This window comes from Stigmatopora nigra, chromosome 13 (genome assembly GCF_051989575.1).
Source record: "Stigmatopora nigra isolate UIUO_SnigA chromosome 13, RoL_Snig_1.1, whole genome shotgun sequence".
In the NCBI taxonomy this organism is placed as follows: domain Eukaryota; kingdom Metazoa; phylum Chordata; class Actinopteri; order Syngnathiformes; family Syngnathidae; genus Stigmatopora; species Stigmatopora nigra.
In genome coordinates, this window is record NC_135520.1 from 556,721 (window position 1) to 583,373 (window position 26,653).

Below are 26,653 nucleotides of genomic sequence, written 5' to 3' on the forward strand. Positions count from 1 at the left end.
CAGCATCGCGTGTTTGCGCACAATGGCCACTGAGTGGCGGTGTTTCACAGAGAAGCGCTGGCATGGTGTCCTAATGACTTCCCAGAAGAAGAACTTCGACAACATATTGTATCTATCGTTTTCCACGCCGGATACTTCCGTAACTTTTTGGAGCCGTTTCCAAGGATTATCCCTATCTGTAAGTACTATTTAAGTTATATTTTTCATCTATAGCGAGAAATATGTTAGCTTTTGTGTCCGTATTTATTCAGATGGCATTTAAATGAGGTGAATCGGCGCTAATTGCCCTCGGTAATCCGTTGCGTGTTAGCATTAGGCTAGCAGGTGCACGGCAAAAGTTGAAAATGTTTGGTATTTGAATGCTCCATAGTTCAACGTCATGCGTTATTTATTCTTTGTGTGATAAATGTTGCTTTTATACTCAACTGAATGTAAGTTTGCGATTGAAAATGCATTGTTTTTAAAACCGTTTCATCAGCATTATTGCGTTAAAGTCCCATCCTTTATAACGTAAGTCGTCAAAAGGTAAGTTTTTCTAGGGAAGTTAATAATATACACAAGACAAATCCGTCACCAAAGGAAAGACTTGTTTATTCAGCTTTTGATTGCTCTATTGCCATAAACGGTTTTGGACTGAATTCTAGAACCTGAATTGAACATGGACAATCTGGGATCAATGTGGGCGGGGCTTGGCACCATTTTGGGGGAAGAAAAAGGAACCGACTCGATGCAAAAATAACTAGTCTTTAAACCTCGTCCATCCCTCAAAAAGCACAAAACAAGTCTTTCAAAAGTGTTGAAATGCATCTGCTTAGCCCGATCAGTTTTTGGCTTATCAGATTAATTGCAAAAAAAAAACAGGGAAACGTTGACATTGACTTAGTAGTATGTTTTCCCTAGCTAGTTTTGAGAATTTACTGTGCCAGAAAAAGCAAAGCAGTCCTAGAATTTGACTAGATGTCGGTGGGTAAAATGGATTCTATTTGATGACTTAAAATGGATGATATTAGCCACGGTTAAATGTGTGTGTATTATGTCATCATGTATCATTTTGTACCTTGACCCTACCCTGTTTTGAGCCAATCCCCTGAATTATTGTGGATTTAAAATGGTGCCACCTACAGCAAACTTTTTCATTCCAATTCACAAGAGGAACCCTTTCCATCAATCTGGTACCTGGACCCAAAACCCGTATCTGCGGCGGCCCTTGAAGACCACCCCTGACATGTCTTTAGCCCTTAGCTTCTTTGGTCCGGGAGGACCCCCCAATCCTGCTGCACACTCAAATTGATTGATCTGCTGATCGGAAAACTGTCCAGAACCTTGAGGACCATCCTGATGATTTCCTTCAGACCGCTTGGAGTCCCCGAGGACCAGAGTTGGGAACCCCTCCCTGCCTTAGCTTGTGCGGAGCTAGCAGATAAGATGTGGAGAAGAGGAGCACATTCGGTGATCTGTGGACTTGGAACCTTGTTTTCCCCTTCTGGGACGCCCCCACGGAAGTCCCCCACCGGGAACCCAACCCGTCGAAAGGCGGTAAAGAGAGGAAGGATTAATGCGGGAGAGTAAAAAAAAACACAGACTCTTTTTGAGGGGCATCGGGGAGAGCCAGCGGCCGCTACTACTTGTCGTCCAAGCCGGCCTTGAGTTGCGCCTCCAGCGCCATCTTGTCAAAGGTGCGCACGTTGGTCTCCTCGCGGACTTTGTCCCGCACGTGGAAGGAGGCGCGCGCCACGGAGCGGGCGCTCTCCAACACGGCGCGCTTCTCCTTGAAGATCTGCTCGCTCTTCTCCAGCTTGCGCTCGATGGACTGGAGGAGGTCGAGGCGGCGCCGCCGCTCCTCCTCCTCCACGCGCTGCCGGTTGAGCCGCTGCAGCCGCTCCTTCTCTCGGCGACCCCGGGAGGCGCGGCGGGCCGTCTCCTTGGCCCGCTCCTCGGCTTGGAGCGCCGCCTGGCGGGCCCGCTCCTCGGCCTCGCGGGCGCGGTCCTCCAGGCGGCGCCGCTGCTGGCGCTCCCGCTCGTCGGCGGCCAGGCGGGCCCGCAGGATCTGCTGGTCCTCGCGCCGGGCCTTCTCGCGCAGCTCCCGGCCCCGGCGTTCCCGGAGGTGCTCGTAGTTGCCGCGGGAGCGACTGAGCTTCTCCCGGGCGGCCAGCTCGGCCTCCCGGCACCCCTGGCGCTCGCGCCGGGCGATCTCCCGGACGAGGGCGGCGTGGCGGCGGCGCTCGGCGGCGTTGAGGCCCCGGCGCTCCTCCCGCGAGCGGTGCTGCTCCTCCTGCCGCTTGAGCTCGGCCACGGAGAGCCTCTCGGCCAGGAGCAGGCGTTCCTGCTCCTGGGCGGCGGCCCGCTCCTCCTCCAGGGCCTTGAGGTTGTGCTCCTGCAGCGACTTCTTGTGCTTCTCGTCGCGCGCCGCCCGCTGCAGCTTGCGCAGGCGCTCGCGCTCCTGTTGCTCGGCCAGCTGCCGCCACTGCTCCTCGCTCTCTTCGGCCCGCCGCAGCTTGGCGGCGGCCGCCCGCCGCTCCTCCCGGCCCAGCCGCTCCTGGCGCGTGGACACCTGCGTCTGCCAGGCGAGCCGGCCCTCCTGGACGGCGCGCCGCTGGTCGCGGCGGTCGCGCTCCCGCCGCAGCTCCTCCGTGCGACGCTCGCTGTCCCACTGGAGGTGGGCGGCCTGGCGGGTCCGGCTCAGGATGTCCTCCTCCTGGTAGCGGGCCAGCATGAGGGCGGCGATCTTGCGGTCGCGCTCGGACACGGCGTCCAGCCCCCGCCGCTTGACCTCCCTGACGATGCGCTCCACCTTCTGCGTGGTCTGCGGCGAGTGACTCAGGTCCCCCAAACTGAGGCTGCGCCCCAGCAGCGAGTTGAAGGCGGCCAGCGTCCTGTCGCGGGGCACCGGGGGCTTGGCCCGGGGCTCCCGCCGCCCCTCCCAGCCGTACGAAGAGGCGCCCGATTCCGAGGAGGTGCCGGTGTTGGAGGCGGACGAGAGCGTCTCGGACCTCCTCTGCAGGGACTCCACCGAGTGGCTCTTGGCTCGCATCTTGGGGTGCAAGTGTCCGTTGTGCCGCGGGAACGCGGCGGCGGCGGCGGCGGGCGGGCCCGACGCCGTCTTGGACCCCAACGTGGACTTGGCCCTGAGGAGGACGGGAGCCCTGCCGGCGTTTCTGGGGAACGTGTTGGAGGATTTGCCGCCGTTTGGCTTGGCGACCACCGGAGCCGGCTGCCGCTCGGGGACCGCTCTGGTCGATCGCAAAGGCGGCCCCGAGCTCTCCGGCTCGGGAGCCCGAACGGCGACGACTTTGCGCTGCTCCGCCGCCGCCGCCGCGCTGGCGGACCGCCGATTCTCCTCCCTGACGATGCGCTCCCGCTCCTCCCTGCACTGGCGCAGCTTGCCGTGGCGCTCCCGCTCGTAGACCTCGAAGAGACCGGCCGCCACCCGCATGGAGCGGCCGGGCGCCTCGCGGGCAAATTCCGAGAGCGGACGAGGAAGCAGCTCCACCGGCTTGACGCCGCAGCGGGCGCAGGCCTCCAGCGAGCGCGGGCTGGTCAGCACGTAACGGCTGCCCTCGGCCGCCGCCGAGTCAAAGTTGTACAGGTCCAGGTGCAGCTTGGGCGACGACGGCTCGCCGTCCGCTCCCGCGGGGGACGCCGCGTGGAGGGGGCTGGGCTCGGAGCTGCCGCTAGGGGGCGTCTGGAAATCGCCTTCCTCCTCCGCCACGGCGCCGTCCGCCTGGTCCGGCAAGCGTGGCTCTTCCGGGATGGCGGCGGGGCCGGCGGATCCCCCGCAGGGCGGCGTCGCCGCCGCCGACTTGAGCGTCTGCTCCTCGGCCTCGGAGGGGTCCACCATCTCGACCTAAAACGGAAGAACGCCAAGTTCAGCGGGGGAGGAGCAACTGTGTGTGCACATGTGTTTGCGCTCAAGTGATCCTTTTCAGCGACGGCCCCCGGGGGGCGGCCGGCGTGACGTCACGCACGAGCCCCCGTCCCGCCAAAGCCGCTATTTTGGGACGATTTGCTAGGGCGAATGAATTGGACCCATTTGAGAAAGACCACCTACGAAGAGGAGGATGAGGCCAGAGCGATGAAGGCCCCGAACCCCCGCCCACACCAGGACTGGATTGAGGATGCTTGCATATTCCCTTCTATGACAAAAAGAAGCTATACGCCTGCTGCTGACCTGTCAGTGTGGCAAACGTTGCTGGAAGCACTGCTTTGTTCCCTTTTAATCCGTCCAGCTGCTCCGCTTCCCCGCATAATATCAGCTGATGTCGGAGGCCCCCCTCGGAGCACGCCGGGGAGCGCCCTGCCGCCGCCGCCTCGACATCCAGACGCACGGCGGCTTCGCCACTTCCGCCGGATCTTCTAGCAAACCGATCCGGGGAATCGAACCGTTTTTTCCCCCTCCGAGGATGTCCAGAATCTTCGCTGGCGCCGCAGCATCCCCCCTCGCCTCAGCCTCCGCCTAGGCCCCGCCTCCTCTCGGCGCCTCCCCTCAAGCCAATATGCTCACTAAAGCGACGGCGATACGGACCAATGACGGAGCAGCTTTTGGCGTGGAGTGAGCTTTTTCCCCCCAATGGAAGCCATCCCGTTCCGTTCTCGTCAAAGTAGAAAGAATTCACTCAAGCGCGTCCAATTTAAAAGCATTTTAAAATGCGTGGACGACATGAAATGATCCTGAAAGACAGCAGCTGTCTGTCATCCAAGCCCGGAGGGGAAAAATACAACGTAATACACCTCGTGTCCGCCAGAGAGCAGCAGATTGCTGTTTTTAGACGGCCAAAAAATAGACGTATGTTCATCTCACTTTTGTGGTCTGATTAACAGTCAGCGATTTTATGATGTCATGATTTATACATTTAGTCCACTTACGGTCGAAGGGTGTGGCTTATATGCGGACTTCCAACTTACTAACTTTGGTCGAGACGTAGACGACACCCTATACTTTCCTTCGGGTGGCGCTAGTCGGCGCCAATCCCGAAGCGAGCGCCCAATGGCGACCCACTAAACTTGTGACTCGCCGGAGCGAACGGCGCCGCGCGAATCCAATTGCGTCATCGGGCTCGTTAACCGGACTTGGTGGGAAGATGAGGTCAAGGGGGTCAGCTGGAGTTTTGCGGCAGGTTCACCCACAGGTCAACTCCAAACTGTGTAAACGTTGTCTACAGACAGACGGCAAATTGCTCAAATCCTCTTTTTTTTCTCTTCTTTCTACAGGACACGTGGAAAAGGCCGAAGGAAGACCGTTTTCAGACGCCGTCCAGCCAAGAAACGCGTCTTTGTCAAGTCTGTCCAGGTGAGAATTTGTGTCATAATTAGTAAAATGAGAAACGTGAGCTGGTGGCAGTCATTTTGAAAATCCGTATGCGTACTACTCCACGTCTCCGTTTAGCGCCGTTTTCAGTTACGGAATGACGCAGGTGTCGCGCTGGCCCTTGACAAATGCGGCTTTCAAGCACACAAAAAAAGGGCCCAGCCGAACCCCCTTTTTTTATCCAGCACCCCCCCCACCCCAAAACACTCGACAGGCCGTCTTTGTCCGTGGACATGTTTTCTGGTGACGCTTGAGCGGCTTGTGGAAAGACTCGGCGGCCCGGGGCCTCGTAATTAGAGCTATTGAGCTGAGGGAATTGCCACAATTAGGGACGGGGTGAAAGCCTTTGGGGGGGGGGGGGGTCTTTGTGATGGTTACACCACAGATTTGGCTGGCTGGGGGGAGTTTGAAGAGCTTGTAATGAAGTGATTAAAAAAAAATGGGGATTTTTTTTGCCACCCACCTGCAAGACCACCTAATTTTTTTATATTGTGTGGACATGGAAATTGGGGGGAGTTAGGACTAGAAATCCTTAGTCAGGGACGCTTCCTTTACTGAGTCCAAAAAAAAGTGTTTAGAACGTCGGACTCGCAGTGCCGAGGATGTGGGTTCGATCCCCGGTGGGTCCTCATTGTGTGGACTTGGTATGTTCTCCCTGGGGTTGTGTGGGCCTTCTCCGGGCATGCATGCTAGGCTAATTGGATGCTAAATTTAAAGTGTGATTGGTTGTTGGTCTCCTTGTGTCCTGCCATTGGACGCTCGTTGCTGCCTAAGATAGGCTCCAGCACCCCTTGTGACTTGTTGATGATAAGCAGTTCAGAAAATGAATGAATTGGCGATTTGTTGTGATTTTTTGAGAAGTGTTTTTTGTCATTTCCGCAGTTTTACCCATTTTTCGATTGATGCAAGATGGCGGCGCACGGGTGCAATGGCTGGGTCAATGCTCTCCAATGTGTCCCATTATTATTATTTTGTTGCTAGGGAAGATTCTCCGACCCAACACGGATTGGACATGGTAAAAGGCAGCCAACGAGTCGCATCTTGTAGTGGGCCGGCCTTCCTCGGCCGGGGGGTGCTAGAGCCCATCCCGGCCGGCCGGCCGGGATAACGAGCGCGTCGCAGAGGAATGTTAACGAGATCACCTTAAGCCATGCCCTCCCGCCGAGATGAAAGTGGGCCAGTCGGCAAAGCCGTTGTGGGCAAAGCAACGGCCGAGAGGCCGGGTGTGAACTATTGCACCGCGCCGTCGGGCCGCGCCGCCGCACCTGCGTCGTGCCATTCAGCGCCATTCAGCGCCGTGTTTACACGCTGTCAGTGGCCATTAAAGGCCTCGGCGGGACCAGCCGGACCCCCCGCCGGTTGCTCAAATCGCCCAATTGAGCGGGGCGGCGGCGGACTGATTGAATTAACAGCTCCGCGGCGGATGGGAGGGGCTTGTTGCCGTTTGGAGAAAGGGTCAAGAGGGGGGCCGGGGGGGCTGTTGAAAGTGTCCAGCTTTGCTGTCTGTTGGCAAAGCAAAGCTGGAAATGTGAACTGGGGGCAATCGGAGGTCTCGCTCTTTTCACGGGACCGTGTGGGGGGGGGGGGGGGGGGTTGTCTCTTCCCTCCGTCTCGTCCCTCCGTCCCGTCCGTCTGTCATCCGTTTGAGCGCCATTTTTGTTCAACCAAAATGTGAGTCATACTTAAATTTGGCTCTTTATCTTCTTGATTTCAAAGGAATCCAAAAGATATATTCAAAAGAAAAAAAAAGTCAATGAAGTGTAATTCTCCATGTCTCCTTTTAAAGTCACTTTGACCTGAAACGTCTTTTTGCTATTAAAAAAAAGGTCATAATAAATCTAGTGTAGAGTGAAGTAGTGCCTTTAAGCTGTCCAAAAAGCTGCATCCCGTCCAAAATGCTTTTTAAGCCTTCAAAGCCAATAAACAAAAGTATTTTAATACGTCTTCTCTATTTATTTAGACATCCAAAAAAATCCAGGACTTTTGTGTTTATGTCATACGATAGTCCACGTTTCAACAAATATCCGTTAAAAACAACCTTGTTTTGCAAAGACGCTGAAAGTATTAAATTATATTTGAAGTCATTTTTTATGACGATAACACGATAGTGTCGCAAGTCCAATCTTGGTCAGAAAACTTCATTTTAAGGATCATGTTTAGGAAACTTGAGCCAAAATGTCCGCCCTCCTCCAAGACATCATGTCATTTTCTGTAGTATTTGAATCCTTTTTCTCTGTTTTTTTTTTTTCAGTTTTTACAAGACATCCTTCCATTCTTTGAGCAACTATCTTTCACACCAAGGACTTTTTTTATTTTTATTCGCCACTCTGGATGGAGCCAGGAGGAGGCGTGGCTTGGAAAGCCCCCCGACCCCCCCTCTCGGAACACGCGCATTGGTCCGGTCCAGATGTCACTCATTGGCCGGGCTGGTGTTTCCAACGCCACTGGGCCGTGATGACGAGCGGGGAGGACCCTTTTCGGAGGACGGAATACCCCCCCCCAGAGAAAGTCAAGCGGCGGCCGTCTCAGCCCAAGTCCACGTCCGTCCCCTGAAGACGTCCGTTTGGGCCACTATGATGTGACGAGCGGAGGAGGAGAGCGAGAGAGAGAGAGGCAGTTTGCTGCGGCCATGTTGCCTTCGCGCCTCTTGGGCTTTTTGGCGGCGGCCACCTGTTGTTGTCACCTGCTCATCTTCCTCCTCTGCCACCTGCCTCAAACAGTCCACGCCGTCGCAGGAGGAGGAGGAGGACACGGCAAGACCAGGACACCCACAAACAGGGTGAGTCTCACTACATTGAAAATGTCGTCTTGAGTGAGTTAGAAAATCTTTTGTTCAATTTCTAGATTCATGTACAGTAATCCCTCGATTATTGCAGTTAATGTAGACCAGACGTGGCCATAATAGATGAAAAACCGCAAAGTAGGGTTACCCCTATTTATATTAAAAATATACATATATATTGTTATTATTTTTTACTTGAGTGCTGAGTTCTAGTAGAGAGTAGAGTAAAAAGGGGCAAGGGCTTTGCTTTGTGACTTCCATGTCTGATTTTTCACGTCGAATGAAAGCAAAACACATTTAAGGGCACTTGAATCATTCATTTTGTTCTCCTTGGAGCAAAATCAAAGTCAAAGGGCAAAAGACTCCTGTGCTCTGATGCAATGGCTTCCTGGAAGAAGAAAAAATCAGGATCCCTAAAAAGAAAGTTGAACAAAGGCTTGGATGCTTTTTAACCAACTCGGTTACCTTTTTTCAGGACTAAAAACGGCTGGCCAGGATTGTGTGGGAAAGTTTTATTTCCAAGCTTCATGCGAAATGAAATGTTTTTTTGATTATTTATCTCTGCCAAGGTAGAAGGCCGGCGGCATCCATTAAGGCTCTGTCTGAGTCAGGCAGGCGTGGGGGGGGGGGGGGGGGGGGGTGCCGTGGCTCACCATTCCAACATTTTGGATGCTTGCTTGCAAAAGACAAACATCTTTTAGTTTCCTCTGCCCCCTTTTTTAACTCCAATCTGATATCAAGTCAATTTGAAGGAGTCATAAAAACACTGTAAATTTGCAATTTAAAAGTAAGTCACTGCCTGTAAATAGAAAAAGAAGAAAGTATTTCATTGTGTATGTTAGTCCCCACATTGAAAAATGTCTCTTTTTTTTTTGCAGCGTCTGATTGGCGAGCGAGATTGCGGCGGGCCGTGCGTCCGTCCGCAGGCCAAGCCGGTGTGCGGATCGGATGGGCGGAGCTACGACAGCGCCTGCCACTTGCAGCGAGCCCGCTGCAGAGACAAGACGCTCACCATGGCGCACCGTGGGCGCTGTAGTCGAGGTGAGGAGGGAGGGACAGGAGGAGTGGCAAAAGGAGGAGGAGCTTTGTCTTGGTTCCCCACTTATAGTGGTCGAGTGGAACCTTTTGACAATTTGTCCCCTTTTTGGTCCGCAGGGAGAAATTGGACCAAAGTGGAGCAGTCGCCGACGTCTTCGTCCGTGGCGGAAGACGCCGCCCAAACAGGTTGGTCAGAAAAATGGCGTGCAAAAATAAAAAAGCCAAATAGACTCATGAAATTCATTTCCCGTATTTTTTTGTTTATTTTTTATATCTTTAATGAACTCAACTTCTTCTTTCCTAAATCAAAGTTTCCTCCCCAAACTTGATGTTTCAACTCAAAACTAATCTTTTACGATCTCATTAGCCCAAGGGGGGGGTCAAAACAGCAGACACCAGTGAAAAGATGTTTTTGATTTTCCGCCTGTCGAATAGCGTGTAATGTTTCACAGACGTCTGTCTACGCTACATTGGACACCCCCCACTCCTCCCAAGGAGCGGCCATTGATCGGAAAGCTCGTGACCTTTTAGAAGGAAAAAAAACACTCCATTTTTGGTCAGGCGCCGGGCCGGACCTCCCGAGTCCGGCGTGAAGGAAAGCTGGGCCGGGGATCAGACGTTTGGCAGAAGCTAACGTGTCTGGAAGTGGGACAAAGGCAACAACAAAAAAGAACGCTATCATCTCACCTCTGACGTTTGTCCTTTGTTTTCCAGAAGAGGCTCCGCCACCGCCGCCGTCGTCCAAGTGTGGCGTGGAGAGAGGCCAGGCAATGGAGCAGGCCCCAAGAGCCCAAGAGTCCATCTTTGTTCCCCAATGCAACCACGACGGCTCCTTTGCTCCAGTATGACCCATTTAATAATAACATACATTATTGTTTTAATAGTTATGGCACTTGGAAAAAATCGCATTTCACATATTTTATACTCACTTGCCTTAGAGTTAAGCTATCCCGAGACCCGCCGCTAGAGAGAACTGATTCCAAAATGGTGTATTATTTTTTTTCTGTGCAGGTGCAGTGCCACACTCTGACGGGCTACTGCTGGTGCGTCACGGCCGACGGAAAGCCGGTGAGCGGCTCTTCGGTTCACAACAGGACGCCCGTTTGTTCAGGTACTTTGAGCTTTTCTTGGGGGGGTCACCATGACAAATTTGGTGGGAATCGATCCAAAAATGTGGAAATGAAGTCAAAACTGTTTAAAAGATGTGGTCTTTTTCACGTCCACGTCCCACAATACCTAATTTTGGAATTTTTCCCCGTGTTGATGGGAAAAAGGTCTTTGACCTCTTTGAGCAATTTTCTTGCCTCGGTCACGCCCACTGCGTGCCGTGTACGTCTTGCAGGGAACTTCCACCACTTTTTGGGAACTGACAGCGGGGCGGCGAGCACGCTGACAGGTAGTACCGCCCATCTGTCCGTCTGTCGTCCAATATGGAGCCTTGGCGAGCATGTCACCCCCAGCATGCACATTCAGGGTTTCCTATTTCCCCTTTTTGCCCTTTTTTTAATGTACATGCGCTTCCCGGAATGTCTTTGCCGCCACCATTTTCCACAATTTGAGCACGAAAAGACTGCCGCAAAGTTGTCAAATGTTTTTGATTTCTTTTTAGAAACACTTTGAAAAGCATGAAATAATATTGAGCTCAAGTATTATTGTGAATGCCAGCAAATGACCACATTCTCTTTTTACCCGTTAACAAATGTGCTTTTTGACGTTTCTCGCCAAAACGTGGTCCGCCATTGACATTTTTTTCTTTGTCCTCTCTTTGACCGGACAGGCTCGGCCACCGACAGACCGCCCGGACCGGCCAACTCGGGTCGAAAAGGTGAGTTGACTTTGAGAATGGCTTCCTCCTTTTTTTACCCGGGGAACGCCGATAAGCCCGAATCCTCCCGTGGCTCTCTTATCCGATCGACCCATTTGGACGACCGAAAGGACGAGTTAATCGGACGCGGGTTGTCTTTGCTTTGCTTTTGACCAAATTGCGTCCTTAAGGAAGGTTCCGGATGCTCCGAGGCTGCACCCGGGTGAGTATTTCCCGGGGGTGGGGGGGCTGGTCTCCTTTCAATGTTAAGTTTGTGTGCGCTTGTTGATCTTGTGTTGAGCCGTTTAATCGCGTGTGTGTGTGTGTGTGTGTGTGTGTGCCTGGGCCGGCCAGGTGAGCGGGCCGTGTGCAAATCCCAACCATTCAACACTTGTGGAGAGTAGATTGTATTAACGTGAATAATGGCAGTGTCTTTCCGTTTCTTTCTCACCCTCAATCCAGACGACGGCTCCAAGGCCACGCCCACCACAGAGACCCTGCTGCCCCCCGAGGGCGAAGGTGAGAGTCCGTAGCTCGTCTGGGCTCACGTTTATATGTGGATATGTCACGAATGAAAGTTGTAATGTCGTTTCAGAGATCACCGCCCCGACGCTGTGGATCAAACAGTTGGTTTACAAGGAGAACAAACACAACAGCTCCACGTCCAGGAAGCAAGGTGACATTGACGCTGGAAGAAGACATATCCATCCCACGACTTGACTCGGGTTCTCGTCATTTTAGAGAAAATCCCGTCTTGCGACCAAGAACGCCAAAGCGCCCTGGACGAGGCGTCGGCGCAAAACCCCCGCGAGGCGGTCTTCGTCCCCGACTGCGCTCCCGGCGCCCTCTACCGGCCCGTCCAGTGTCACCAGTCCACCGGCTACTGTTGGTGCGTGCTGGTGGACACGGGGCGACCCATCCCGGGAACTTCCACCAGGTGATTCACGCGGATTTCTTTTTATTTTTGTCTTTTGACGGGATTGACCATTCCTCCTTCCACCTCGACAGGTATCAGACGCCGGAGTGCGACGCCGGCGCCCGCTCTCGCAGTTCCGAAGCCCAAGATCTGTTCCAAGGCCGAGAACTCACGGGTTCTTATACATTTTTTAACATGCAATGTTGACATTTGCAATGCAACTGTTAGCACTGTTAACCTTTGCGGTCTGTCTTGCTTTATATAATCCTGAACTCTGTTTTCTGTTTTGTTTCAGGCTGCCCTGAAGGGAAAAAAGGGGAATTTCTGACAAGCCTGTTGGACGCCTTGACTACGGACATGGTTCAAGCCATAAACTCACCAGCGCCCTTTGGCGGAGGGAGGTATGTCACGACATCAAATGCACTTTAATTGACGACTTGGACATACAATATACATGTCCATCTTTGCGCCCTCGACAAGGAAGACACTTTGAGGTCATTGTTGAAATTGTTTTTTTTTTTTAATGATTGCAGCAAGTTGTCGGAACCCGACCCCAGTCACACGCTGGAAGAGCGGGCGCTGTTGTGGTACTTTGGGCAGCTGGACGCCAACGGCGACGGCGGCGTGAGCAAGAAGGAGTTGAAGCCTTTCAAGAGGTACCTGAAGAAGAAAGCCAAGCCCAAGAAGTGCGCCCGCCGCTTCGCCGACTACTGCGACCTGAACAAGGACAGGGCCGTCTCGCTGCCGGAGCTCCAGGGCTGCCTCGGGGTGGCTAAAAACGGTAAAAACAAAGTCAATAACACACACACACACACACACACACGATGCATAGAGTCATTTTTAGCTCTTCTCAGTAACCAAATGTTTTGCATTTCAATGGAATGACTTGTAACTTTTGCAGGCGGATCGACGGCGAATGGCAACTACGGGACGAGGCAAGGAACAAAAGTCTTTGGTAAGTGTCACTAAGTCATTCTACTACTTTAAGCAATCACCCTCAGCTAACAGTTCTCTCTTTCATCCCCAATTGACATGCACGTACAACACTAAAGTCATTTCTTGCTGACACTCTTCATTTTTTACCAGGGCGGCCATTTTCTGCGTTAAATTGACCCCGAGAGAGTTTCCTGGCCTTTGGGGTATTGCCAAACAAATAAACAAAAGTCACTCTAAAATGCTTTCCATATTAATAAAGCAGCCCGTTGAATAATTCAACTTAACCAAAGACAAACCTGTTCTCGTCGTAAGTGTACGCCGAGCAAACTGTCTTTTGCATAAAAAGATGCACACGGCCTATTGAGGAAGAAAAGTGTCCTACCATGTTGGGTTGCCAGATTGGGTGACTAACATGGAAAGCAATTTAGAGGGACTTTTGTTGTGTATGGCAATACCACAAAGGCCAGGCAAATTTCTCAGGGTCAATTTGACGGAGAAAATGGCCGCCCTGGTCAAAAATGAACGGAGGGTTAGCAGGAAATGACTTTTGTGATACATGTGTATGTACATTGTGTTGAAAGAGAAAAGAAACGAATAGTGTCCTACCATGTTCAGTTGCCGCCACGTTGCCAGATTGGGAATTTTCCTGTATTGGTCCCCAGGGATGGCGAATGGTTGACATTGTTTGCGTCCCGTGTTGGCAGGTCGCCCGGCGTGAGGGGTGATGGAGAACAGGCGGAAGGCATCGCCGCCGCCATGCTGAAAAGAAACAAAAAAAAAGACAAGTCAGAGAGTAAATCACTTTTTCCTAAAGACTAATACACAAACATGAAAAAAAACATTTGCACTTTTTCTCTCATCTTTGGCATTTTGGATTCTTGGTGGTTTTGATGCGACTGAAAAATAGAGTGCGAAAATACCTACGTTAAATGGGCAACGGTTCAAAGGCACTTGGGGATGGGCGCAATGCGTCCATTTTAGTCCGTTTGGGAAAAAAAGAGCTTGGCCTAAAGGGAGGCCAAAAAAACAGGTTTTGTCAAAACGCTTCAAACTTACCCGAAGAGTTTTAGGGATTTTCAGCCATTTGCCAACCATGGATGAGTCGTAGATTTCAACAGTGACTCTTCGAATGGATCCCGTTGCACTGGAAACAGAAGGAAAACTCACATTAGTGACAATTTAGGATGAAAAAGTCAGATTATAGCATTCATGGGGAACTATCACTGTAGTATTTAGGGCTCTTTTTAATATTGACATGGTTTTTTTCTATGCTACACTATGTTTCTTGAAAAGTTAAGCACTGAACGGTTACAACAAATATTGACTCTTAAATGGAGGTCTGCAAATTGACTTAGTGAAGAAAACCAAATTAGTACGTACCTAGATTCCCTGGACACGTCGGCCATGCTTTGGAGATCCGTCTCTTTTGTGTCTGTAACTCCATCTAAAGTTGAGCATAATAAAAAGTCATTTCAACACCAAAAGAGGCGTCTCGTCTAAGTTTTTGGCGCTCACCTTTTGGAGCCTTAACGTGATCTCGGTCCGCCGAGTGTTTCCAGCCCATCGCAATCAGCGCTAATTCATAGAACGTCTTTTTCCCGAAGACAAGATTGGTCAGGGACGGGAGACCACTTTAGTTTCCCTGGCAAAGTCCCAAATGTCTGTCATCTGTGGACACAAACGGAACAAGTTAGTTACATCAGGTGACCCCAATTAGCCTATTTCCTAGCATATTAGCCGCATTTTACCCCGTTTTATGCGAGATACATTTTTTTCCCCTTACATTTCATTCATAGATAGCCTTTTATCTGTTTTTCTTTTCTCTATTTTGAAAGAGTAACATATAATCCATACCCTCCATTCAATTATTTTTTCGAGCGACAAATTTGGACAAATATGCGATAAAATATGTTAGCAAAAATAGCTTGTGGCTGAAACACCTATTCTAAACAGTTCTTCAAAAAAAAACAAGTGTGAAGAAGTCCTACCTAAAAAGATGCTTGTCTTTTCCAAGCGGCCATTTTGGATGTGGCAGGCCCCATTTTCATCTTGAAAAGTTGAGCCGGAAAATCCAGTCCCGTCATTCTTCCACAATTCCGCCTTTTGCCTTTGAAGCTGAAAGGCAATTCAAAAAATGGTACAATCTTACAATCAAGGTTAATGGCTTCCATCCGCCAAGGCGCCCCCCCCCCCCCCCCCCCACCCTCGCCGACAAAGACGCGCTGTGTTCTGTGGGACGGCGAGGGGTGCGGTCGGTCCAAAGTGGGACGCCAGCTGCGCTCCATCTGTCCAATGCGCCACATGTGGCTCGTTGAACGCGGCGCCGGCCATTGGCCGATGACGGACTGGGCCCGGAATGGGGAGCCGGCGACCCCGCGTCAAGTCCACTTTATTTATCGAATTTGGATTGGCCACAGGACTCGGACGCCAGCTAATGCTAATGCGTAGCTGTTTGCTTTCCAAGTCTGACGACATTTTGGAAACATTTTTCAAACTACTTGGACAGAATCAAATTGGAGCTTTCAAAAGAATGGACGCTTTTAGATCCAACGGAGAGCTGAAAAATTGTTTATCCCTAAAAATGACAATTTCACGCATATTAGCCGTATCTGCATATAAGCCTCACCCTTAAAACGGTTGAATTTGACGTATAAAAGAATTTGGACCTTGAAATTGATTTCTAGACTGCTCATTGTGTTGCCTGCATGTAAACAAATTGAAAAAGGAGGTCAGGTGAGCAGTACAACCAGGATGTGGGTCTAGTTTGTCATCCGTAGGTAAGTTGGCAGCGCACTTAATGAGTTATTTCACATTTTATGCAAGATTATGCTTAATTTAACCGCATTGTCTTTGTTTCCCTACAGTCTGGTGCACGTCAAGTGGAATTCCGTTAATGAGTCAATCAGGTCAAATCTTCATTTTGTGTTTTAGTTGCATCTTTTTGTCTTCTGCAAAAATTTTGTTACTGTCAGCTGTGTTGGTCTGTCGTGCGCATTGAAACGCTTAAAAAGCACCTGGGGTGCCGTGAAGAGTAGTAATTGCAAAAGGGACATTAACAGCACATTTAGTGCGGGTTGGAAGCCGCCCAGGGGTCGCCCAGTTCACGGGGCCCGCCCGGCGCCAGGTCAAAGTTCATCTTCCAGACAGGCCGTGGGCTGGCGCAGGTGGCGTACACACTTTGCATTTTTTTTTATAGAAAATGTCCTCCCAAAATGTCTCATTTTTAAAAGGAGAAGTCCCACAGTTGATCATAACAAGCGTTGACTTCTGCCTTCATCCGCATTGGCCGCTTTTCCGGGAAACTTTGCATTAGCGCTTGTAGCCGTGCGTGTACTCGGTCCAGTTCCCCGAGAAGCAAAGCAGACGTCCTGGGAGCTTCTTCTTTCATCCCCTTTTTCTCGGCATTGCGATTTCTCGGCTTTTCTCCGGGTTGTCGAGCGGGCTTTGAAAACGTCAGTGGTCCTGGGCTAATTAGCACCCGCCTCCCATGAATTCATTCCGCTCATTCTGTTGTCAGCACATTTCTTTCCTCGAAGGAGGCGCCGTAAATAATCTTGTTGGTGGCATTTGCGCGGCGATAGCAAACCGCTAGCACGTGTTGTCGCCGGGATCGTAGACCCCTTAAAGCCAAAAGGTTGGCGGGAGGGCGGGGTTGTCTGTTTGAGGCCCACGGCTGCAATTTTTTTATCACACGCTCCACAAATTCAGCGAGTACGTGTGACTGGATTTGTGGGCAAACTGGTCGGGTAGGTGTGTTTTTCTAAAAGTGTGCTTGCAGACCAGGACGTATTTGCCGTCCCATCGCACCGGGACCGGGATGGGATCCGCTTACAGGTGATCCAGCTCCATCATTAAGGTAGGTCTTCCGTCAGAATTGCTGATTTTGGTCCACGGGATGAGTCGATTAAGGGATTTTTAAGGAAGGACAAGAGGTTTTTGTTTCTTGATGGAGGTTTCAAATGAGGGTTTTGGCCTCAGAAACTTGGGTCGGAGTTTTAGGATCATGGCGGGGTTTCTGTTTGGGATGTGGGTCGACACTCGGGATTTAAAATGACCTTTTCAAGCTAGTGCTATTTATTGTCATCTGTTTATGTTATGAGGCTTAGTTATAAAACGACATTAATTTTGAAGGAAAACATTCAAGATGGTTTTGATTCTTCAAATTTTCAACATTATATCAGAGATTATATTAGATGACTTTATTCATTTGTCGCATTGTGGCAGTAGCAAGAGGGTGAGACTACAGACACAGCAAAAGACAATTTGGACAAATAAATCGGTCATGAATAAGTTTATATATAAATATATTAATTTGAATGATTTTAGTACAAGGTGGGGCTTATAAAAAAAAATAGGTCAAATTCAGTTTATTGTGTTTGTCTTCAGCAGCCACTAAATGCATCGGCAGCCTTGGGAGGAAAGACAAAGTGTATCTGACGCTGACAAATGGCCACGCAGGAGGTTTGTCTTCTCTATACCGCCCCCCCACCCTTAGAGAGACACGTGAAGAGCGCAAGGCTAACACGGGCATGGCGCGGATCCGCCTGAACTTGTTAGCGGCGTGCGAAAATACTTGACTCTGACCTCTCGGAATGCGTACGTACGTATGGTCGGACGGACGGACGGCGCGCTCACGCTTCTCTTACCGTGCGTTGCAGTGCCACCTGACGGCCTGGCTGTTGACCTCGGTGGCGGCGGCCATTTTGGGTTCGCTGCAGGTGGGCTACCACACGGGGAACGTCAACGCCCCGGCCAAGGTGAGCCGGCCCGCTTCCATCCGTCCGTCCGTCCGTCCGGGCGAAGCGGGAATGACGGCGGTCCGACGCTTTTTCAGATCATGGAAGAGTTCTTCAACCAGACCTGGAAGGACAGACATAACCAGACCATGTCAGAACACAGCCTCACCATGTTGTGGTCCGTCTCGGTCAGCATCAAGGACTTGGGCGCCTTGCTGGGCTGCCTGGGCGTCAAATACCTGGCCGACTCTTTTGGACGGTGAGCATTACATTCATTGATTTATTTATTTTAGACCGATTTATGGATGTCTAAAATGTCTTTTTCTGTGTCTGTATTCTCACCCTACTGAAAGTCTAAATGATTTTATCTGATGTTGTCAACACCGTTCAAAGACTTTTTTTGTACTCTAAAAGTGGTGAAATGACTAAAAGAAAGACACATTTTCATATATTATGACTTTTAAATGAACAAAAACGTTTTGACTCGAAAATTCTAACTGGTCCGGTCCGGTCCTCCCCTGTGTTTAGGCGCAACTCCATCCTGATCGTCAACTGCTTGTCCGTGTTGGGGGCGGGCCTGATGGTGGCCTCCAAGACCATGGAGGCCTTCGAAGCGCTGATCCTGGGCCGGCTGCTCTTCGGTCTCTTCTGCGGGCTGGTCATGAGCCTCAATCCGCTCTACATTCAAGAGGTGTCGCCCACCTTACTGAGGGGCGCCTTTGCCACCCTCAACCAGGTGGCCTTCGCCTCTGGGATCTTGCTGGGGATGGTGAGGACCGGCGGAGACGGTGGACGACGGGACACGGATCTGACGGGGCCCCTCCCCCCATTTTCGTTTACAGGTGTCCGGACTGGAGACCATGCTGGGAACGGAGAAACTGTGGTCCGTGATGTTGTCCCTGTCCCTGGTCCCGGCCCTGGCGCAGTACTTGGTCATGCCGTTCTGCCCCGAGAGTCCTCGGTACCTGCTCATCAACAAGGGTCAGGAGAGCAAAGCCGACGCCGGTAAGACCTCGTCCCGGATTCCAAAGCTCAACCCAATCTGTTACTCCTGGTTTGGCCTGACAAAAGGCCGGTTTGAACCTTGGCGTCCAATCATCCGGTCTAATTGCAATGTGACCGTTTGGCAGCCTTGCTGCGACTACGGGGGAGTCCGGAGAGGGTGCTGGTGGAACTGGAGGAGATCAAAGGGGAGGCGGCTCACGCCAAACTGTCCGTGGGCGTCTGCGAGTTTTTCACCAAGCGGAGCTACAGGCAGCCAATCGTCATCGTCTTCTGCATCAACCTGGGCAGCCAGCTATCGGGATTTAACGCGGTAAGCACTAAAACCAGCATTTTTTTTTTGTGTTGAGCACCTGGAGAAAAAAACCACAGGACGAGATGCAAATTCCACACAATAGGACCGATTTGGGATCGAACCCAGAACTACGAGGCCGACGCCCAGTTTAGGATTCATTTGTAATATATTGTAATGTTAAGTAAATACAAGAAAACGTATTAATTTAAAACAAACGCAAGTGCAAAACAAGTTTGACTGTTAAAAAAATGGGTGAAAGTAAAGACTGTTTTTAGCAACCCTGACAAATTGGTATGAAAACTTTTAATTTATACTTATACCTAAAAAATAAAACTACTCCTTGATAAAAAGAAATAACACGCTAGAAAAGTTTTTAAAAAGTCATTTTATTTTTCTTCCATGATTATCAGATGAAAAATAATCTCCTGAGTGGTCAAGTACACACGGCTACCGCCTTTATTTTGAAAGCCTAAATCCCTTCCTGTCTTGCAGATCATCAATTATTCCACCAGAATGTTCCAGACCAAATTTGAGGAGGCCAAGTACCTGACCTTGGGAGTCGGGGCCGTCAACGTCATCTTCACGTTGGTGGCAGTTGAGTCTGCAACATTTGCTTTTCACCTTCACCTCAAAAAGAATGACTCCTAAAATTGATCTAATCCATCTTTTTTGGGGGGTACGGTCAGTTCTTCCTGATGGAAAAAGCTGGAAGGAGACGACTTCTCTTGATCGGCTTTATTTTCATCGCCCTGTGCAACCTTCTGATGACGGTGGTGGATTCCGTGGTGGTGAGTTTCAAACTCTTTGTCCTTCGGGGGTGTGGCCTGGCTAAGCCTAGCCCAGCATGCATGTTTTGGGGGCGCAGGAGGAAACCAGAGTACCTGGAAAAATCCTGGCGAGAACATGCAATGGAAGGGAGGTTTGACCTTGCCCGCTTTTGTGCACTCAGCACCTGGTTCCCGAGCTGGGGAGCTTGCAGGTCTTGCTGGTCTTCTGCCTGATCTCGGCCTACGAGGTGGGGCCGGGCCCCATCTCCTGGTTCGTCGCCGGCGAGCTCTTCGACCAGCCCGGCAGGTCCATCGCCATGGCCTTGGCCAGCATGCTCAACTGGGGGGGAAAATTCCTCCTGGCGCTGATCTTTCCTCCCTTATTGGTAAGCTAAGGAAGCTCGTCTCTTTCTGTCTCCCCGTTGCTTATTTTGGGCCATTTATTTTTCTCCCGCCGGTAGAAAGTCCTGGGCGGCTACTCCTACCTCCTCTTCACGGTGACGGCTGTGGTGGGCTTCGCCTTTACCTGGTTTCGATTCCCCGAGACCAAAGGTCGCACGTTCGAGGAGATCGCCGAGGAGTTCCGGGGGGCGGAAAACCTCCCGTTGCACAACAAGAATGGTTTCAACACTTTCTCCTAAACAGAACTTTTGACGTTTTTGGCAGTGGACGACCCCCAAAACCTGGAAGCCAAACGAACCCCCCCAAAAAAGACGAGGTGCTCCAACAAACTTATTGAAGACTCCAAAATTTTGAACAGAGGACGGACACCGCTACCTAGTGGAGAGGTTGGGAACCTTTTTATCAGACATCTAAAACATCTAAAAAAAAAAAAGAATACATACATTGAAGAAATGAATTGATTTTTACCATTTTTTTAAATTATAACATTTTTAAGATTTAAATTAATTCCTTCTTTCTTATTGTTTTAAATGCATGATAAATAATTTAAGTGTTATTAAATAACCCATCTGCTGGCAATACTTTTGTTGGGCTATTGGACTGCAGCGCCCCTATTGGAATATTTAGTCATGACACGGGAGTGACGATAACGGATAGAAAATAGTTGTTAAAAACATTTTTAAATGATCTAAATGGTATTTAACGATATACAATGAAAGTGTTAGCTATTTGCGTATACATAATAATGTCAAAGTATGGAAGCAAATTGCAAAACCAAATTCATTTTTTAACCTTGAACGTGAAAGAAATTATTTATAGATTTAAAATACTATATATTTTTTTAAATGTCATGTTTTACCAGAATTTTCTTCCCACAGCTTAGAATATTTAAAGGATTTATTTTAACGACTTTACGACCTTACACTTAATTTGACCCTATAATTGAACACTATCTTAAATATTCACTCATATTCTCCATATTAGTAATATATAAAAGTAACATATTTCGTTCCTCTTTTATTCCCCCTAGTTCAAAAGAACAACCGCCATTACTGTACTGTACTTTACCATAAAAAATAAAATAAAAGTAAAAAGAACGTCTTTGACGGCGTGTTGCGTCATTCGTTTCATGTAGCGACGTCCAATGTTGTCACTCTTTTTTACGTTTGTTATTTCGTGCGTCTTAAAAGAGAAACGTTATCAAACGTAAGAAGCATGCATTTGAGCTAGTCTCTCGTTGTTATGTATCCATACTATAATCTCAAAAGGAAATACGATTCCGAAAAACAGGATATATATAACTGTTTGTTTATTGGACAACAACAATGTGGAAACGTCGCGTCAACTCGCTACGTGGAAAATGGACGAACGCCATGTCGGCTCAAAACTATGCAGCGTCGAAACAAGACAAAAGTGTCCTTGTAAGAGGTGAAAGGGGACTGTGTAACCTCAATTTGGAAAAGAATTTGGACAATTGCCGTAATGGCGTACCGTGTATCGAGTAGGTTTAGAGGTGAAAAAATAATTGCCATATGACGTGTACAGAGTATTTGTGGCGTTATTGACACTGGAGCCAAAATGGCCGCCACAACAGGTAAACTATTAAAATAGGCATACTCTCAAGCTATAACGATTTACAGTGTATCTGAGATTAATGTTGTCAGTGGTTTTAAAAATAAAATAGTATTTGACCACGAAACTACCTGTTTAAACGAATATTTTCACTTTAAAAGTAATGTTTTATTTGAGAGGGGAAATGTCATAGCCTTGCGGAATTGTTATTCAAGCCAACTAATTCAGACTACCGAGGACACAAATAGACCGCAGTCGGCTAAAAGATGATTTCAGAAGGAACAAGTTGACATAAAGAAAATTTACGTAAAGTCAATCGGTTTGCCTAAAATACATTCGGGGGATGGCGGCGCGTTAGCACGGAAGCTATAGCTAGCTAGCTGGCGTTACTCGTTTAAACTTGGTAACTTTGCGCTCCCTTTCTTCACTAAATGAACATATAGCAAGTCTTTTAGAAGACCCAACGGTTTTTTTTAATCTGGAGCGACGGTTATGTAAATATCTCCAAATAATTGAATCGAATTGAAATGCACTCTTTGAACCTTAAGGTGGGGGGTGCCATAACACAAGCGCTTTGATGCCTTTTAAAAGAGACTTTTCGAGTTCATTTTGTCCTACCACGTTTCTGTGTGGACTTGGAGATTCCTTCCTTTCCCCGAGCGAGTCCAGAAAGAAGAACAGCAACCAAAAGACAAGTTTGGGGACGTTGACGACAGCCAAGCCGGTGAGTTGCCCGAACCGAGCACATTTCCTACACCGCAGGTGCAGTGTAATGACCAATTAGGTAGGACATCCACTAGAGGTCGGTTCTGTAACAACAAGACTAGTACCAAGTCCTAAACTAAAGCTTGCTGGATGCTGTTAATTTGTCATGCATATCAGATTTTTTGAAACAAAGTAGTTTGTAGGATTGTTCTATTGTCATGCTCCATTTAATTTAGAATTATTTCCTATTACAATATTCAATGGTTGGATCATCATATTTTAACAAGTTGGATAGTGGTTCACATCACCCCAAATTCTCATTCATATTGGATTATTAATATTATAATCAGCTAGTCGTGTTGTGATTCAGATTTTTTTTTATTAGACTTTTTGGTAATAATATAGTAAATCATATGAATAAAATTAAATATTACTAATCCCACTCTGAATTAGTATTCTTAAATAACCCTTTACTCCCCCAAAGTCTGTTATTTATGGTTAACTTTTCAATTTCACTCAAATCACTTTTTCGACTGTTATAAAATGTAACCCACTATTCTGTGATAAATGGCGTCAATGGAGCATCTCTGGACCATCAAAAAAGATCTAAATTGGGAATTTTAAACCTTTTCAAAAATAAGACACGCGTAAATATGCTGACAAAATGTCACCTGGCGATGAACGTGATTGATAATTTCCATGTTGGATGTGCCGTCAAGGGAGCTTTTGAGCCGGCCGTCGGGATTGAAGAGCATGGAGAAGCTTCAGACGATTCCCACCGACGAGGACGTCAAGTGGGACAAGATGCTGGACAATATTTTGAAGTCGGCTGACACCATCCTGTGGGGCACCTCGCCCGCCACTGCCACCACCGCCACCACCGCCGCCACCACCACCGCCGCCGGGCCAACGCCGGACCCCCCAGTCCTCAAAGAAGAGCCCCAAGCTATACCCACGACTCCTCCCGTCGCCGAGCCCCAAGTGGTGATGGACCTGCTGCCCGTGGCCAGCGGGGGGCAGCCGCCGATGGAAGGAGAGTCCCCGGACGTGGAGGATGAACTGGCCAACGTTCTGGACGATTTCTGGTTGCCAGACTACCTGGGTGGCCAGCCGGGATCCGTCAATCCCCGAGACCAGGTAAGTCATTTTGAGTTAAAACGTAGCGTGGAATGGCTTCATGTCGTGGTATGCCGTTTTTTTTTTCTTCTTAGGAGGACAACGCCATGGGGATGCCATTGCACGACGGTCTGAACGAGCCTCTCCGTCTGTAAGTGACAAATTTCATTTCATTGTCAAATCGCAAGGGAAAAGTCTGTCAAAAACAACATTTTGGATATACTTCTAAATTATTGTTCTTCTATAATGGATGAGTTGGTGGGAAAAACAGTTTGGGAAGTTTCAAAAAAATACATATATAGGTTGAATAGCAGGGGTGGCGAACACGTCGCTGTCGAGCCGCATGTGGCTCTTTGCTTTTTATCAAATTTTGTGTATACACTATTGGTGTCATTCTGTATTTTGACTAGTTTGGACACCAAAGTGTGGTTTTGTGGATTGTGGTCCATTTTATAACTCATTTGTTGCCATTTCTACAGTGTAGGAAACAATTAGGTTATAGGTTTACTGAGAAAGTTTCCATTTTAAAGTCTAGAACAAGGGTGTCAGACTCTGTTGCTTCAAAATCAGGAAATGTAATATACATCTATACTTTTCATTTGAATTTGATTGTAAAACAGAAAGTCGGCACTCATGATTGACTTTCCCGGGCCGTACAAAATGAGGCGGCGGGCCAAGTTTGGCCCCCGGGCCGCCACTTTGACACATGTGATCTAGAGCGTGAGTGTGTTTTTGTACAGTAAAGATGAAGCGACGTGTGGAGCGTCATCTGACACCATTGAAACTACACCAGATCCCTTATTGAGCATGTAAGTATAGAAAAACAATATATATATATAGATGGGAATGTGCAGTACTCTTACCAAGCACACGTTTGTGTTGGTAGCGACAGCAGCGACGGCAACAGCAGCAGCCACTGTTACGGCCTGGGGTTGCCAGATTCGGATCGTCCGTACGTGAAGAAACCGCCCAACGCCTTCATGCTGTTCCGCAAAGAGCAGAGCCCCAACGTGGTGGCCCAGTTTAACATCACCAACTCGGCCGTGGTCAATAAAATCCTGGGAAGGATGGTAATTATTTTTTTTTAAACCCAGCGGGAACGCCGGGCTCCGTCCACCAGAGGTCTGACTGACTTGTTTCCATTTCCACAGTGGAAGTCGATGCCCAAGAAGCTGCAGGCCAAGTACTACCAGCAAGCCGAAGAGCACAAAATCCTGCACGGCCTGCAGCATCCCGATTGGTCCTGCACGGAAAACTATGTAAGAAGTAGGACTAGGAACGGGAGATTTTACATTTCAGAACAGCCCATAGTCAAACGGAAAAAAAAATCTTACTATACTACGTCTTCTTAAAAAAGCCTTACTATATGGTGGTCATTTTCAAGGCCGGTTCTTTCTCCAGGCAAGGCGGGCCAACGCCTAGGGTGCAATCTTATCAGCGGGCGCCAAATTTTGAACTGGCCTCGGCTTCCGTAGAACGTGAACCTCCATTTGGCGTCCACCAGGCCGAAACGATTTAAGGAAACGTTACTGCTCTTTGTTTTGCTTTGTTTCAGGGCAAAAAGAGGAAGCGCGATCGCAGCAGACACCCCACCTGCAACTCCAGTAAATCACGTCGCCGCCATTCCACGTAAGCTCCGTCCAACTCATGTCTTTTTTTGGCCCCTCCCCTAAAGAGTCAACAGAGGACCTGGCCTCGGCCGTAGAACGCCACTGTCCCGCCATGAGCCAGGGGGCGGGCGAGGTGTCCTCGTCGTCATCCCGTCACTACCACCATAAGAACATGGTGGGAGACGCGAAAGCCTATGGACACACGCGTGGCTGTTAACGGCGCCTGGGATGGTGTAGCCCGGCCGGGGTAAGATGAGGTACCCCCAATATATGGTGTCACCAATTTCTGCTCAAATTGCACTGACCAATTATTCCTGAAATAACAATCAAGAGGACATGACGCAGAAGGCACGGCGACGAGTGGCGCCACCGGCTGGAGGACTAGGGACGGTGACGGGCGGTGACGGACGATGACGGACGATGACGGACGATGACGGACGATGACGGCGGACACGAAGGACGCCAGCGCCAGGAGAAAAACATGGCGACCTCTTGTTGGAAAGATGGAATTCATGCATGAATAAAAAGAAGCCACTCAACAGATGGATAGGTTAACTGAATGAAGCTGTCTCATTGGGGGTGCTGGAGCATATCCCAGACAATGGCAGAAGGTGAAAATTTTTATGAATTTTTTGAAAGCTTAGATGTGTCATTAAAAAGCCTTACTAGATATGAGAGCTGCCACGCCGTCTCCAGGTTAAAGTCCTTACTATACTATGTGTTTTTTTTGCGATAAAAAGCCTTACTATACTATGTCGTTTTTGGCGATAAAAAAGCCTTACTATAGTATGTCGTTTTTGGCGATAAAAAAGCCTTACTATAGTATGTTGTTTTTGGCGATAAAAAAGCCTTACTATACTATGTCGTTTTTTGCGATTAAAAAAGCCTTACTATAGTATGTCGTTTTTGGCGATAAAAAAACCTTACTATAGTATGTCGTTTTTGCCGATAAAAAAAGCCTTACTATAGTATGTCGTTTTTGGCGATAAAAAAGCCTTACTATAGTATGTCGTTTTTGAACATAAAAAAGCCTTACTATACTATGTCGTTTTTTGCGATAAAAAAGCCTTACTATAGTATGTCGTTTTTGGCGATAAAAAAGCCTTACTATAGTATGTCGTTTTTGGCGATAAAAAAGCCTTACTATACTATGTCGTTTTTTAACGAAAAAAAGCCTTACTATAGTATGTCGTTTTTGGCGATAAAAAAGCCCTACTATAGTATGTCGTTTTTGGCGATAAAAAAGCCTTACTATAGTATGTCGTTTTTGGCGATAAAAAAGCCTTACTATACCATGTCGTTTTTTAACGAAAAAAAGCCTTACTATAGTATGTCGTTTTTGGCGATAAAAAAGCCTTACTATAGTATGTCGTTTTTGGCGATAAAAAAGCCTTACTATAGTATGTCGTTTTTGGCGATAAAAAAGCCTTACTATAGTATGTTGTTTTTGGCGATAAAAAAGCCTTACTATACTATGTCGTTTTTTGCGATTAAAAAAGCCTTACTATAGTATGTCGTTTTTGGCGATAAAAAAACCTTACTATAGTATGTCGTTTTTGCCGATAAAAAAAGCCTTACTATAGTATGTCGTTTTTGGCGATAAAAAAGCCTTACTATAGTATGTCGTTTTTGAACATAAAAAAGCCTTACTATACTATGTCGTTTTT

The 26,653-nt window shown here is 48.7% G+C and overlaps 4 protein-coding genes and 1 long non-coding RNA gene across 11 annotated transcripts; 3 read left to right on the forward strand and 2 right to left on the reverse strand.

Annotated features, from left to right (window-relative positions):
* Positions 1 to 93: 93 nt before the first annotated feature.
* Positions 94 to 14,265, forward strand: smoc1 (SPARC related modular calcium binding 1). 6 transcript variants are annotated; one of them, XM_077730638.1, is made up of 17 exons: positions 94 to 178; positions 5,209 to 5,287; positions 7,557 to 8,084; positions 8,966 to 9,128; positions 9,243 to 9,311; positions 9,840 to 9,967; positions 10,137 to 10,236; positions 10,468 to 10,521; positions 10,903 to 10,950; positions 11,359 to 11,448; positions 11,525 to 11,605; positions 11,671 to 11,866; positions 11,938 to 12,020; positions 12,141 to 12,246; positions 12,379 to 12,626; positions 12,747 to 12,800; positions 13,486 to 14,265. In XM_077730638.1, exons 3-17 carry the CDS (start codon positions 7,935 to 7,937, stop codon positions 13,497 to 13,499), a joined length of 1,584 nt encoding a protein of 527 aa, XP_077586764.1. In that variant the 5' UTR covers positions 94 to 178; positions 5,209 to 5,287; positions 7,557 to 7,934; the 3' UTR covers positions 13,500 to 14,265. The 6 variants fall into 6 exon arrangements, with proteins under 6 accessions (XP_077586764.1, XP_077586767.1, XP_077586769.1 ...); XM_077730641.1 differs by having other exon boundaries at positions 11,392 to 11,448; XM_077730640.1 differs by lacking the exon at positions 94 to 178 and adding an exon at positions 4,766 to 4,783.
* On the reverse strand, positions 571 to 4,692 carry ccdc177 (coiled-coil domain containing 177). The gene is made up of 2 exons (XM_077730636.1): positions 4,169 to 4,692; positions 571 to 3,844 (listed from the first exon to the last, which is right to left on the reverse strand). The coding sequence occupies exon 2, from the start codon at positions 3,836 to 3,838 to the stop codon at positions 1,622 to 1,624; it is 2,217 nt and encodes a 738-aa protein (XP_077586762.1). The 5' UTR covers positions 3,839 to 3,844; positions 4,169 to 4,692; the 3' UTR covers positions 571 to 1,621.
* Positions 14,266 to 14,306: 41 nt separating the features above from the next.
* LOC144205993 (uncharacterized) lies at positions 14,307 to 22,351 on the reverse strand. The gene is made up of 4 exons (XR_013328256.1): positions 22,174 to 22,351; positions 17,428 to 17,641; positions 14,770 to 14,896; positions 14,307 to 14,449 (listed from the first exon to the last, which is right to left on the reverse strand). It is a non-coding gene; the product is annotated as an uncharacterized LOC144205993 (long non-coding RNA).
* slc2a1c (solute carrier family 2 member 1c) lies at positions 17,169 to 20,628 on the forward strand. Its single transcript, XM_077730645.1, has 10 exons — positions 17,169 to 17,242; positions 17,440 to 17,538; positions 17,616 to 17,776; positions 18,046 to 18,286; positions 18,360 to 18,522; positions 18,648 to 18,832; positions 19,307 to 19,408; positions 19,501 to 19,602; positions 19,764 to 19,967; positions 20,043 to 20,628. The coding sequence occupies exons 1-10, from the start codon at positions 17,228 to 17,230 to the stop codon at positions 20,220 to 20,222; spliced, it is 1,452 nt and encodes a 483-aa protein (XP_077586771.1). The 5' UTR covers positions 17,169 to 17,227; the 3' UTR covers positions 20,223 to 20,628.
* On the forward strand, positions 21,138 to 25,670 carry LOC144205989 (uncharacterized). 2 transcript variants are annotated; one of them, XM_077730648.1, is made up of 9 exons: positions 21,138 to 22,279; positions 22,980 to 23,397; positions 23,472 to 23,527; positions 24,117 to 24,185; positions 24,263 to 24,446; positions 24,528 to 24,635; positions 24,932 to 24,980; positions 25,052 to 25,243; positions 25,318 to 25,670. In XM_077730648.1, the coding sequence occupies exons 2-8, from the start codon at positions 23,014 to 23,016 to the stop codon at positions 25,201 to 25,203; spliced, it is 1,002 nt and encodes a 333-aa protein (XP_077586774.1). In that variant the 5' UTR covers positions 21,138 to 22,279; positions 22,980 to 23,013; the 3' UTR covers positions 25,204 to 25,243; positions 25,318 to 25,670. The 2 variants fall into 2 exon arrangements, with proteins under 2 accessions (XP_077586774.1, XP_077586773.1); XM_077730647.1 differs by having other exon boundaries at positions 21,139 to 22,279; positions 25,052 to 25,233.
* The last annotated feature ends 983 nt before the right edge of the window (positions 25,671 to 26,653 follow it).